We start from the raw sequence: 13,351 nt of genomic DNA on the forward strand, positions 1-13,351 counted from the left end.
TTACTGATCTGCATAGTATTATCTTTTTAATGAAGAATTAAATAATGAGACAAAAGAGACGAAAGTCTGCTGCTTCTCTCATTTTATTTTTTATTGTTTAACGCCTCACACATACATCAGTTTCCTTTTCACTGTGCGCTGTGGGACGACTACGACGGGGCAGCGATGGTGAACGGCGCACATGGTTCCGAACAGAACGACCTTCACGTATGTTAACGAGAAAACCGAGAGGGCGAGATGACGATCGGGGCGGTGACGCCACCTCCGCACGAAAACCTGTACTCCTGTGAGAGGCGCCGAAGCCCCGCCCCTCGCGTCCCCAGTCACTACAGTGAACCATACAAAAGAGCAATATGATGCGGGAACGACATAGAAAAATAAAATCAAATAAAACCGACCATCTGCTTTTACATCTTTACATAATCTTGTCTTCATGAACGTGAACATAAACACAATCATCACAAACAAGCCCAAAAAAACTAAAAAAAAAAAAAAAAAATTAAAAAACAAAAAAAACAAAAAGCAGCCACGTAGGATAGAAAAGAAAACCATCTGAAAGAAAGTGTACATCCGAGTGATCCGAGTCCTTCGTGAACCTAGGAGTCAGGAGTCGCTTCGCAGACGACCGGGATGCGAAACCGGACGGTCGTGCGCTTCTGCTCAAAATGTGTGTGTGTGTGTGTGTGTGTGTGTGTGTGGGTTCTGTTGCTCAGTCGGTTACCGTAGCATCACTAGTTAAACACAGACGCAGACGCGACTCCCTCTCGACAAGATCAGAGGAAAAAGATCTATAATCAAAAAAGTCTAAACTCTTGTTCTATATATGTATGTTTACTGTTTTTGTCTTCGTGTGTGTGTGTGTGTGTGTGTGTGTGTTTGTTTCTCATACTCGTTTCATCTGGTCATGATAAAACCAGGCACACTTTTAGCGCTGCTTCATCTCTCTCTCATTCCAACCCTTTGTGGAGGTTTTTTTTTTTTTTTTGCGTCCCGTTTTCGGTGCTTTTCCAAAGACTTGCGTATCGCCCTCCGTCTTTCCTTCTCTATTCCGAGTTCTTTATTAAACCCTGGAGATGCGACACAGACAGAGCAGTAAAATGGGGGAGAGAGAGAGAGAGAGAGAGAGAGAGAGAGAGAGAGAGAGAGAGAGAGAGAGAGAGAGAGAAGGAGAGAGGGAGTCGATGTGTGATTAGCTGAGCGCCGGGCTGAGTCCCCTGTCCCTCCGTCTCTTTCAGCCCATTTCCTTCCACTGCCGGTAAAATTTCACGATGTTCTTCAGCTCCATTCCTGCCGTGGCCACTGCCTGGATGGCCGACTGTCAGAGGGACGACGAGAGAAGAACGTTAGAACGTCGGAGAAAAAACAAACAGTCACGAAGTCTGCACAAATCGATATGAAAAGCAGGACGCGTCTGTGTGTCTGCCTCGTCCGTTATTTACTCCGTTTCCCGTCATCGCTTACGACACAATTTAACCACAGTTTAAAATAAAAACATGTTTTTAAATATGCATGTCCTGACAGTTATATGCTAGTTTTGTTTTAATAGGAAAAGAAAAAAAAAAGAAAAAATCTAATTTAAACAAACCAAGAAAAAACAAACAAACTATAATGCCAGTTACATACTCATTTCTTTTTAAATACAAGATAAATAATAAAAAATATTATAAATAATAACAGTAATTATTAATATTATTATTATTATTATTAATATAATTAATTTATATAATTATTTCTCTCTCTCTCTCTCTCTCTATATATATATATATATATATATATATATATATATATATATATATATATATATATATATATATATATATATATATATATATATATATAAAAATAAAAAGAGTATAAGCTAGATTTTTTTAACCAGGAAAAAAATGCATCCAAATTTAACATAATAGTAATAGTCATGAATATAAATAAATAAATAAATAAAAAATAGTGCCATGACTTCCAGAACATCTGCCCTGATGTGTTTAGGACGTGGTTATGTCAATCTTACGCTGCGGCGTTTAAATAAAGCTGTAGTGACGTTGTAGATAATCACAGGTTTAATCCCGATAGAACGTTAATAACTGATCAAATAAAACGAACTGTTAGTGCACGTGCACTTTGATAATAAGTGTTGGTGCACTCGACGTTCTGTAGAGGCGTAACGCCGGCGTTGACGACTTCAGCCGTGGGTTTAACTGGATTTAGCGCTGCGTGTGCACTAAACCCTGCGTTAGCATCGGGCCTGAACCGGGGGCACTGATTACGAGTGAAACCTCGAGAGCCTCTAAAAATAGGCAGGTGGACAGATAGCCAGGGGACGGCGTATCAGACAGCTGCACATACCGCCCGATTTAGCGAGCACAAATCAAACGGCGCGCCGCTCCGGCGTTCCACATGACTGCTTTTGGCACGGCGATTTTGCGTTTCCACAAACCTTCATGGGGGCGGAGCGGTCGGCGAGCTCCTCCACCTCGTACCCTGTCAGGATGGTCACCATGCCGGCCGTGTCCTCGTCTCCGCCCTGAGCGCCCGTCAGCTGCCGACAGCTGTCCACCATTTTATAAAGGTGCCTTTAAAAAATAAATAAATAATAATAAATAAATAAAACACACAATACGGTCACAATCGTCCGAAATAAACACAAAGCACGCTGATAACGGACACTCACCAGGCTTCGATGTCCTGTCTTTTCAGCTTATCCCTGTCGAAACTCCTCCCGGACTCTTTCTGACACCGGATATATCTGGAACAGGGACAAGGTGATGACACGGGGCCGTGATGTTCAGGTGCACAAAAATAATCTCTGCTCTGATCAGGCAAGCGAGCGGAACGTTCTAGAAGAGTGCTTCTAAGAAACAGCGCTCTTACCGATTCCCTTTTCTAAACTCGGACTCCAAAAACCGGATGCTGTCCCTCGCTCCAGGGTTTTCCTTCTTCAGGACATCGAGTCCATCAATGACTGAGGACAGAACATCATTTAAATATTTATTAATCACTAACACTGGCACTTGTTATACAGATGTGGAGCGTGTGTGTGTGTGTGTGTGTGTGCATAGAAATTTAAAGTAACGAGGCATTCAGGGAGGAAGAAAGCTGCCGCTCGTCTGTTTTAGCTAAGATGGAGCGACTAGATGGTTACATACTGTACACACACACATTTATTAAATGCTTTATATAATCACATACTTCTCCAAAACAGGAAGGTTTTACATCTTAACTAAAACAGACAAGGAGCAACATACCCCTTAACACAGACAGATAGATGGAGAGATATAGACAGATAGATAGACAGACAGACAGATATAGATAGATAAAGAGATAGACATGTCAGAAAACATCTTATTCTGGAATCTGATTGGCTAGGAGTCTTGGTCATCACGCACCACGTTGCACAGAAAGGCATTTATAAATGACTCATCTCTACTACACTGATTCAGATGGACTTCCATGACAACTGGTGACCCGAACTCTAATTCCAACTGCGTGACTCCACAGCGCTCCTCACACGGCTCGTGCTCGTAAAGCTGAAGGGCGAGCGTTCTGACCTGTGCGTGGGATGATGATGATGAAGCAGCCGCTTGCTGCCAGCTGTCGCAGCAGGTTCAGGTGTTGGCACAGAGCTCCCGTGTCGGGGACCAGGTACGGAGACATGGACGACTGGGCCTTGGGTTGCTGAAGGCTGCCCTCTAGCTGGGACACCTCTAACTGTGTGCACACACAAACACACACACACACACACAATCACACAACTTAAATGAACTTCTCAAAAGAAATAAGCTAATAAAGCCTGAGCACTTTTACATTTTATGCACATGCAGAAGTTCCTCATAATCCCAGAGCTTGGCGATATGATGCTGTAATATCGATATCGTGATAAATTACATCATGACACACTTTTCTGAGAAATATCACAATTGCTGCTTATACAAATTTGTCATGCTTTGAAAAATAATTACAAACTGATTAAAATTTAGTCGAGAAAGCATTTTATTCCTTTTATAACAGAGCAATTTCCCAATGAATAACTTTATAGTTAATTAATAAACGATACGTTATACTTTTTATCCGATTACAGTTACTTTAAATTCCGCTGACACTGGAGACTCCTTCCACGCATGTCAAATACTTACAGAAGACTTGGAAGCGCCGTTACTATAGAAACGATAACGTATTAGAACATGTGCATGAGTACAACCCTGTGATAGGAAGATGAACTACTGACCAATCAGAATCAAGAATTCGAATGGGACTCAAACCTGCAGGCGGAGTTGTGCCATGTCCCTCATGAGCCTGTTCCTGCGCGCTTCCTCTTCAGCCTGCAGGAAACACATCATCAGAGTCAAACCACACGGCGACGACGTAACTTCCAAACCGCACGCCGTCATGAAAGTTGGACTTTTTAAACTTTTTCTTTCTTCCATTTTGTATTTTTTTTGTACTTTCCTAAACTCTCCTCCTCCCCCAATTTCTCAGAACGCCACATCTCGGGTTTCTAAAGCCTTGTCAGCTTGACAGTGCTCCAGAACAGCACGGCGGCACTTTAATCAGCGTTTGTTCTACGCTGTGAGGGCAGCGCGGTTGCCTAGCAACATAAGACTCTCGAGAACAACTCGCTAATATGACAAGGCAGCGCGAAAGGGAACGTGCTCTGCTCTCCACAGGCCTGCGTACCCTATCATTTATTCCGGCTTTAAGTGAGTGGCACTGCTACAGCGAAGGGTTGTTTTTTTTTGACTGGCACTTTTTTAAAAAAAAAAAATAAAGAATTTTTTTTTTTTTACATTTCTATAAACGATCTGTACAGGCGGCAGACAAAGTTGACGTGTAAATTAAAATGTCTTACAGAACCGGGCGACTTAAATTAACCGAAAAGCCTTCAGATCTATTCTTAGTATTAAGATAATTGCTCTTAGGCTTTAAAACAACAAAAACCGAACATGTATAAACGTATACAGGTTTTAATTCTTAATAAGAACATTATCTGCTATATAATTACATAAGCAGGATGTCTGCAGGTATAATGTCTGCATAATGCTTTTTAAAGCAGGTTTTCCAGAGCGTAGATTTTCCGACGTGACGTTAAACCGTTTAAAAGAGATTTCACTGCATGAGAAATAAATAAATAAATCCCGAGTGAATGCGTAAAAGAGGTCAGAAATCACAGCTTGTGTCGCAGAAAAGCTTTACGGTCGCTGAAAGCACTGTTATTATAGAAACGATAACGTGTTAGAACATGGTCGTTCATATAAACCTGTGTGTGTGAGAAAGAGAGAGAATATCTGTCGGGATGACGCAGAGGGGCGCCAATACTTTGTGCAGAGCAACAGATGGGCACGTTGACGCTCAAATCTTATAACCTCATGAACGCCGATGCTCCGGGTTCTCACCATGCGGAACTGCGCCTTCGCCTGCTGAACCATGTTCTCCTGCTCCGATTGGCTGATGCTGGTGAAAATCCCCGCCTCCGGGTTGTAGTGCAGCACGTTGCCTTGGAGACCGGTGAGGAAGTGGCCGAAGCTGCGGATGCAGCACAAGCGCACCACACACTGGCGGAAAAGCAGAAAACGAGATTTCGATGGGTTAAAACTGTACCTCGGAACAGCAGCGATCGATGAAGACATTTCTTACTTTTTAAAATTCTTAGGAGATTTAATAGTCCCCAAAGGGAAAAGAAAAAAAAATACAAATAAATAAAAATTTGAGATTAAATAAAAAGGTTTTAGAAAATGAATCGAGGAAAATAAGAGTAAAAATAAACAAATAAATTAATAGTACAAAGCATTAAAAATAAATAAGTAATTAAATAAACAAAACACAACGCACTGGAAAAAAGAAAGAAATCGAGAAATAAATAAATAAATAAGTGAAAGAAAGAAAACACAGTGAAATTGAACTATTAAATTTTGTAATGCTGTAATGAGGTGCGTTTGTGTAATTAAGCAATAGTAATGATTAATTATCACTACTTTAGGTCAGGCAGGATTAGTTAGTGTGTGTTAATTTTAAACGGCGTGCCCGGGACGAGACGGTGTACCTCCTGCAGTGGGCTCAGGCTGGCTCTGTGGTGAGTGAAGTCGAGGCGGCGGTGTGCCAGGTTCAGGGCGGGTAGGTGACGTAGCGCCTGGTCCTCCGGCAGCAGCACCGTCTGCACCAGGTCCGGCCGCTCGCTACGGGCCAGAAGATCCTCCACCTCATCCTTCAGACCCAGACCTGAAACACAGCAACGCTGAATTATCCAGTCACCGCCGGGACCTGCCTCTGGGAGCAATCATCCTGAGACGATTAAAGTGTTTGGGATTATACACGTCTGTATTTAATAACGGGGTGTGTTCAACCGACCTGCATCCAGCACCTTCTTCCCATCAGGCAGTAAGTTCAGCAGCACTGAGAGACGGTTCCACAAACTCTGAGAACTCTGGGAAAAGCAAAGAAAGCAGAAAGACCCCGTTAACTTACACGTAAGAAATCACAGCTCCAGGATATGACTGATAAGGGAAAAAAACAATACAATTCACTTTAAACATTAGAGTTTATAATAATGTTATGAAAGAACTCATGTAAAGAACAAAACAAGCTAAAGCCCCGAAGGGAATTATTTTCCTGACGGAGCACACCGCGAAGTGTTTTGTTTCTCATACCCCGGCTGTTACTATAGAAACGACGATATGTAATATAAACCTGTGATTTGCGGCTGCTGTTATAGAAAATGAAAGAAAACACCCTCTGACCGATCAGAATGCAGCATTGGACAGCACTGTAAGGTTGTTGTACCTGCGCACACATGAGAATGATGTCTGTATTTGTCCTCATCCAATCCACGAAGACCTTCACCACCTGGATGAGGCCTTGGTTTGTCAGAATCCCGAGTCTCTCGGAAAGTGTTTTCTCGCTGTGATACGATTGGTTGCTGTGCTCGCTGTCCTCCGTGTCGACGTCTGGGGGAGGGGTGAGAAGAAAACAACGGTCAGTGCAAACAAACGGAGTATAGGGAGACATTAACCGATATATACGACAACCAGAAAAGACGATCACCGTCATCGTTGGTTCCGTTAGCCATCTCTGGACTCTTATTACTGGTTGTGTCTCCGGGAGGGGGCGTGGATTCCTGCGAGGGGACGGAATCTGAGGCCACGCTGGAGCCGTGTGAAGGTCTAAGCAGGACGTTGCTGAACGTCGGAGCCAGACGGAAGCAGCGTTTGGCTTGGAAGAGCTGCGAGGACATGGCCTGCAGGTTGCTGCTGATGATGGGGTCGCTGGACAGCAGGGGGCCGTTGGTGGTGTGAGGGGTGGAGCCTTCGTCACAGGACGGACGCTCTTTCTTCTCCTCCTCCTCCTCTTCCTCTTCTTCCTCCTCCTCTTGCCGCTGCTCTTGCGCCGGACTCGCCGCATCCTCAATGTCCTCCAGATCGGAGCGCGATTCCTGGCTGTTCATATCGGAGTCTGTCTCGACGTCGAACGCGGTGCCTCCCTCTTCCTCCTCCTCCTCCTCCTCCTCCGACCCACTCTCCCAGACGCCCTGTTCTCCCGCCGCGTCCCGGCGTCCCTCTTTCCCCAGAGAAGAGTTCGCGGGGACCCCCGAGCCGTCCGTTCTCTGAGGCTCTTCGTCCTCCTCTTCGTCGCTCTCGAAGCCTTCGCTCAGGTCACTCTCGTCCTCGTCGCGAGCGCAGCGCCGCCGCCGCAGCATGGACAGACGCGAGTATTTCCTCTTCTGTTTCGGCTTCTCCTCGCCGCTCTTCTTCGCCGAGCCTTTCTTAGAAACCGCCGCGTCGTCGCCTTTCGACTCGTCTTCGTCGTTCTCGTCGTCTCCGTCTTCTTCCTCTATAGAGCCGTTCTGCAGCGGTCTGTCCTCTGAAGGAAGTGTGTTCGTCTGCTCTCTAGGATCAGCGTCGTCTAGGAAATTTGAGGAAATTTATGTCATTTATCCCGCCTGTAACACGGTTAAAGATTAGCACCAACATTTTACAGACTCTTTCCGCCAAACACGTTAAAACTGCAGAGAACAGATGGCTAAACTACACACGCTGCACCTGCCACCATTTTAGATTTTATACATATCTAGTTGTTTTGAGTCAACCTGTGTCTATACCTCAGGTTTGAAGCTTCTAAACAGTTCAAGAAATAGAGGCTTCGAGTGAACACTGATAATACAGTACAATAAAACTACAAATAATAGTCACGAGTTACAAGTTTGTAGATTTTAGCCATTACGCTAAAGTTGTAACACTAAGAATGAAATCATAACCCGATTTTATTTGTCTCAGGGCTAAAATATCCATTCGAATATAATAATAACACATTCAAAATACACAAAACAAAAGAAGAAACCCGAGACGTTCGGTGTTATTTCCTACCCGCGGCGTCGGTGCGTAGCGGCGGGACGTCGCTCTCCCCTTGTTCGAGCTCGGCTTGTAGCCGGATGTTCACGTGGTTCACCAGATGGGAGAAAAGTGCTAGCGTGAAGGCGATGGAGGCGCTGTACTGCTTCGAACCTGAAATCAGATCAGTGATTTAATAACAAGAAAAGTGCTAAACATTTCACTAATCAGCACACTGTGATAGACATCCTTCACTCATCTCTCACCTCCTCTCTTTAAGCTGTGCACCACCATGAGGCAGATCACCACCATTTTGAAGACCAGGCTGTCGGGCAGCACGCTGCAGGCCTGATCGTGCTCGTCTTCCTCCTCGCTGACGGACTGGCTGCCGGGACTCGGCGTGGGCTGGTAGAACAGCACCAGGTTAAAGTCCTCCAGGACTGACTGGCACAGCGCCGTCAGTTCCGTGTCGATCACGCTATGCACAAAAAAACGCGGCGGTAAGACGTCTGTACCGACGCCACATTCGTCTAAACACTAACTCGGAATTTCCGACCTCCGACTAAGAAAATCCACACTTAACTCGGAATTCCTACTTCCTAAAGATCAACGCCAAGTGAATCAACAAGGCTGCTCACAGCATCAACAACACACAAAGTCAGTTATACCGTATACAGTAGTGTATAATAATAATACACTAAATATCCGGGTGATAACTGGGTGCAGGTCACGTGTCCAAACAAATCTTTTCATGATACATTAGTTTTTACTTTAAAATAATAATATTAAAATTGTTTTCCCCTCGTTTTCAGTGTTAAGTCATTTAGTTTTTATTGACATAACTGAGCACAGAGTTGTTGTTGTTTTAAGCAGAAAAACGAAATATCGTGATACTTTTAGTATAGTATCACGATTTGACGTGTGTCGTATCGCCCCACCCTTTCTTCACAGAGGTTTATCTTACCTGTTCTTGGGCTGCAGTAAACTTTGGAGGTACATGAAGCTTACGAGGAGTCGCTTGATGTCCTTTGATCTGAAGTGGAAACCGAATTATCATCATCATTATTATTATTATTATTATTATTATTATTATTATTATTATTATCACCTTTCAAATTATCACAAATTTGTAACAAGATGAAAAACCGCATAAGAACATCAACGATTAAATAAAAAACTTTGCTAACATTAATAATATTCCATCTTTAGCTGAGAATGTTATTCCTTTTAGACTTTTCATTATATCCGATTTCTACTTAGATATGCGATATCTTCTTTATCTCTCTCTCTCTTTTTAAAATCTCGTTAGTGAGGCGTGAAGGCCGACCTCTGGCGTGACGGTGAGAGCTTCTTCATCTCTTGTTTCTTCACCTGATGGTACATCTTGGCCGCTTTATCAAACAGACGCTTCAGGTTCCCGTAGGCTCCCTCGAAGGGCGTCTCGGACTGAATGCTGGCAGACAGGAAAAGCAGGTTAGACGTGATTTCGCTCTCACATCTCACTGTACTTACCGCATTCGGCATGCAAACACGAGCCTGACATCCATAATATTCGTTAACTTTCATTTCAATAATAACTATTTCAGAGAATGTGGTGTGTGTGTGTGCGTATTTTATTTATATATTTTTTCCTAGAGCTGTATAAAGTGGATGCACTGCCCTCTAGAGGCTGGATGGAAAATTGTACCCAAGCCACTTACCAGCGCAGGTAATAGTACGTAGCTTCTACGTTATAAAATTTACTTCCAGCCAGAGTACCTAGCTGGTTAAAAGGCATTCCTGTCAGACAAATAAAGACAAAAAGATTAAAGATAGGAACAATTCATGAGCCTTCATTTATTCCTTTAGAACATACTAGAGATGCGTGAAATAGCAAAAATAACATTAACAATAATGATATTATTTATCATCATCATATCGCCCAGCGCTATGCCTCACGATATACAGGTTAGCAAACGAAAACTAACATTCATGATATCTTTGAATGATTGTCTACAAATAAATTTAACAGCAAAAAGCAGAAGAAAAAAAAAATATTGAAAAATGTGTTTAACATCAACTCAACTGCTTCCAAATTCCACTCAATTTGTGATTATTAAAACGTTAGGGAAGTGATCACGATACCAGCGATATCTCAGAAAAAGTGTATTGCGAGGTAATTTATCGCAATATTTTTAATTATATCGTATCGCTCAGCCGTACGCTCCATATTTAATTCTCCTAACAGCAGTGATAGGGAATAAAAGCATACTGAATAATATTTACTATGAAAGGAAGGATAAATGTAAAAAAAAAAAAAAAAAAAGGAGATATATTGTTGAGTCATACGATACAAGATGACAACGTGCACTCTGTTGGAATTTATCACCCCCCCCCCAAAAAAAAAAAAAAAAACAACAACTAACATATCAAGTCATATCAATAAAACAGTGATAAAATGCCTCCTGACGCAGAGTCAGTGGCGTGAAAGCATGATGCTTCTCACCAATGGTTGGCGAGACGGACAGGGCCTGGTGGTAAAATCGCTCGGCCAGCTGCTCGGCCTCCACACCTGCCAGCTCGTTCTGATACCGCGCTACACATGTGAAGAACAAGAACAAGAAGAAGAAAAGGCAGATTTCACTTTCATTTCCTCTTACACAAGTACAACTGCTTCAGGTCTGAGTCAGTACAATCTAATACGATGAGATACAAGCTCTCCGACATTCACGCCAATTCTAAATCCAAAACACGAAGGATTTACCGAGGTCACCCAGGTACACGAGACATCGATGACATGCCATCTGTGCCCACTCCATCTCCTTAGGCGTGGCAGACACAGGCTTCTTACGACCTACGGGCAAGAAACACACGTTATTTCATAAAAACATTTCAATTCTGCATTCTGATCGGTCAGAAGGTGCGCGCGTGAGTGCAGACGCGCTACTTAAACGGATTAAAAAAACGTGTAAATGTTTTTGCGTTTTTGTTTTTTATAGTAAGGAGATGTTTATGCAAGATTTACAGAAGGAGTCTCCAGTGTCAGTGCTTTGTAACACTCAGAAATAAAGCTGTAACGAAGTTTTACGCTGTGGACTGCGCGGTTGCCGAGGTTCTCACCGATGAGCGGGTCGGTGACGTGCGTCCAGTCGATGCAGTCCTGCAGCTCCAGCTGGTAGTGGGACTGGATGTAGAGCAGGAGGTGCTGGTAGAATCCGACTCCAGCGATCAGGTGAGTCCTGTAGGCACACTCCAGAGCACTGCGGCTGTGAATGTGCTGCACGGGGAGAACGATAACCGAGGTCACGACGCTACGAGAAACAGCCTACAAACACCTCATAATACAAATATCTCTTAATATACATCAATACATCTACACACACATTCACCGTAATAATCCTCACTCCAAATAGCCGAACATCACACGCTTTTAAAATCTATTATTATTTTAAACCATGCTTTGTAATTTACCTAAACACCAAATCGTTGTTTATTTATATATAACAAAGGTTTCTATATCCATGTCCCATATAAGAAATAAAATTAGAGATTATCTGATATCGTTTGCTTTAAGAACTACTCTTTTTTTCTTTTTTAAACTGAAGCACTTTTCAATTGAACTCTTTCACGTACAAAAATTTTTTTTTTAAAAATCACTTGAATTGTGAATATAAAAATACAATAAAGTATAAATATAATAAAATCAGGTCTAATCAAAGAAAAACAAGGTAACTCTCTTTATATGTAAACATTTGCAAATCCAATCCTTGTTAGGGAATCTGATACCCGATAACCCATCTGCCGTGTTGTTCAGGTATCGGTCCGACACGTATACCGGATATCAGATCAGCGCGGTCCCTAAATAAAACACTCGGAATCATGCCGTTATAGGAAAGTAATCAATGACGGGACGTTGTGATGAATGAATGAACGTGCGGAGTTACTGAGTTGATTCTTTTCCTAGAAGCGCATGTCTCTGGAGTGATTTATTCCTCTTATACCACAACGAGTTGCACCTTTTTTTTTTTTAACCCTCACAGGCCTACTTTTGCCCATTTTCATAAGATATGTGACTCTTTTAGGAGTTTTAGATGAAAAAAAAAACTAAAAATTAATCAGCAAATAAATCAAAAGAAATACAAAGCAAATCAAGACAAAAATAATAATAAAAAGTACGCAAAGTTATGAGTGGAATCGTCTCTCAGATTTAACACGAGTCTCTACGCCAAATAATTTGTAAATGATTCAGCAATATGGAAATGAATGCGTCTTTTATTATACATAACTGAGCAATATGTCGCAGTGGGTTAATTAAACAGTGACACGTCGTGTTTTTTATCAGTTTATATACCGTCAGAGCAGCTGTGGTGGAAAATTAATCAGTCCCCACCCTCACTGTCTCTATAAACATCAATACCTTCTTGTTGGTCTTGATGACTTGAATGACCTCGTAGTAGACCTTCCTCCAGAGCAGCTCCTCCGCCTTGCGACCGTAATCCACCGGGTGCAAGAACATCAGCTTTACACACAGCTCACGCAGTCTGGCAGGAAGGAAATTAATAATAATAATAATAATAATAATAATAATAATAAACATTCAGAACAAATTAAGAACCAGGTAAACTAAGTGAGCCGAGAGCGTTTTTACTTGTTCCTCAGGCTGATGTTCTCCGGCTTGAAGACCTCCCTGTAGGACGACTTGCTGCCGATGATCACGTCCAGCTTGTGTACGGATTCCACCACGGCCCTAAACGGAGAAGCACAAAAAAACTCAAGTAAATAAAATAATATCCACGGTACAAGTGTATAAGAGGTGCAAAAGCGAACTCCATGAAGACCCGGTGTGTGAAGGTTGGAAGAAGGTGGAAGAACTCAAGTGTCCTGCACAGATCCCTGACCTCAACCCTACTGAAGACCTTTGGGATGAACTGGAACTGGAGCCTCCTCACATCAACATCAGCGTCTTACCTCGACCTCATTAACGCTCTTGTTCATTTGTGAATAAAAACAAATCCCCACAAGCCACGCCCCAAAATCTAGTGGGAAGCCTTCCCAGA

The 13,351-nt window shown here is 42.6% G+C and overlaps 1 protein-coding gene across 1 annotated transcript in view; it reads right to left on the bottom strand.

The window, feature by feature from the left end:
- Positions 1-65: 65 nt before the first annotated feature.
- The window catches only part of smg5 (SMG5 nonsense mediated mRNA decay factor), a 14,636-nt gene continuing 1,350 nt past the window's right edge, over positions 66-13,351 (bottom strand). The window contains exons 2-22 of the mRNA XM_017453691.3: positions 12,943-13,041; positions 12,712-12,835; positions 11,415-11,571; positions 11,059-11,148; positions 10,801-10,890; positions 10,016-10,094; positions 9,643-9,768; positions 9,280-9,348; positions 8,582-8,793; positions 8,352-8,489; positions 7,033-7,890; positions 6,772-6,935; positions 6,340-6,415; positions 6,035-6,210; positions 5,388-5,546; positions 4,257-4,316; positions 3,546-3,705; positions 2,869-2,959; positions 2,669-2,743; positions 2,435-2,570; positions 66-1,315 (exon numbers count right to left, since the gene is read on the bottom strand). Coding sequence (XP_017309180.1) covers positions 1,232-1,315; positions 2,435-2,570; positions 2,669-2,743; positions 2,869-2,959; positions 3,546-3,705; positions 4,257-4,316; positions 5,388-5,546; positions 6,035-6,210; positions 6,340-6,415; positions 6,772-6,935; positions 7,033-7,890; positions 8,352-8,489; positions 8,582-8,793; positions 9,280-9,348; positions 9,643-9,768; positions 10,016-10,094; positions 10,801-10,890; positions 11,059-11,148; positions 11,415-11,571; positions 12,712-12,835; positions 12,943-13,041 — 3,223 coding nt within the window. The 3' untranslated portion in view covers positions 66-1,231. The remainder of the gene's footprint in view (positions 1,316-2,434; positions 2,571-2,668; positions 2,744-2,868; positions 2,960-3,545; positions 3,706-4,256; positions 4,317-5,387; positions 5,547-6,034; positions 6,211-6,339; positions 6,416-6,771; positions 6,936-7,032; positions 7,891-8,351; positions 8,490-8,581; positions 8,794-9,279; positions 9,349-9,642; positions 9,769-10,015; positions 10,095-10,800; positions 10,891-11,058; positions 11,149-11,414; positions 11,572-12,711; positions 12,836-12,942; positions 13,042-13,351) is intronic.

This window comes from Ictalurus punctatus, chromosome 23 (assembly GCF_001660625.3).
Source record: "Ictalurus punctatus breed USDA103 chromosome 23, Coco_2.0, whole genome shotgun sequence".
NCBI classification, from domain to species: Eukaryota; Metazoa; Chordata; class Actinopteri; order Siluriformes; family Ictaluridae; genus Ictalurus; species Ictalurus punctatus.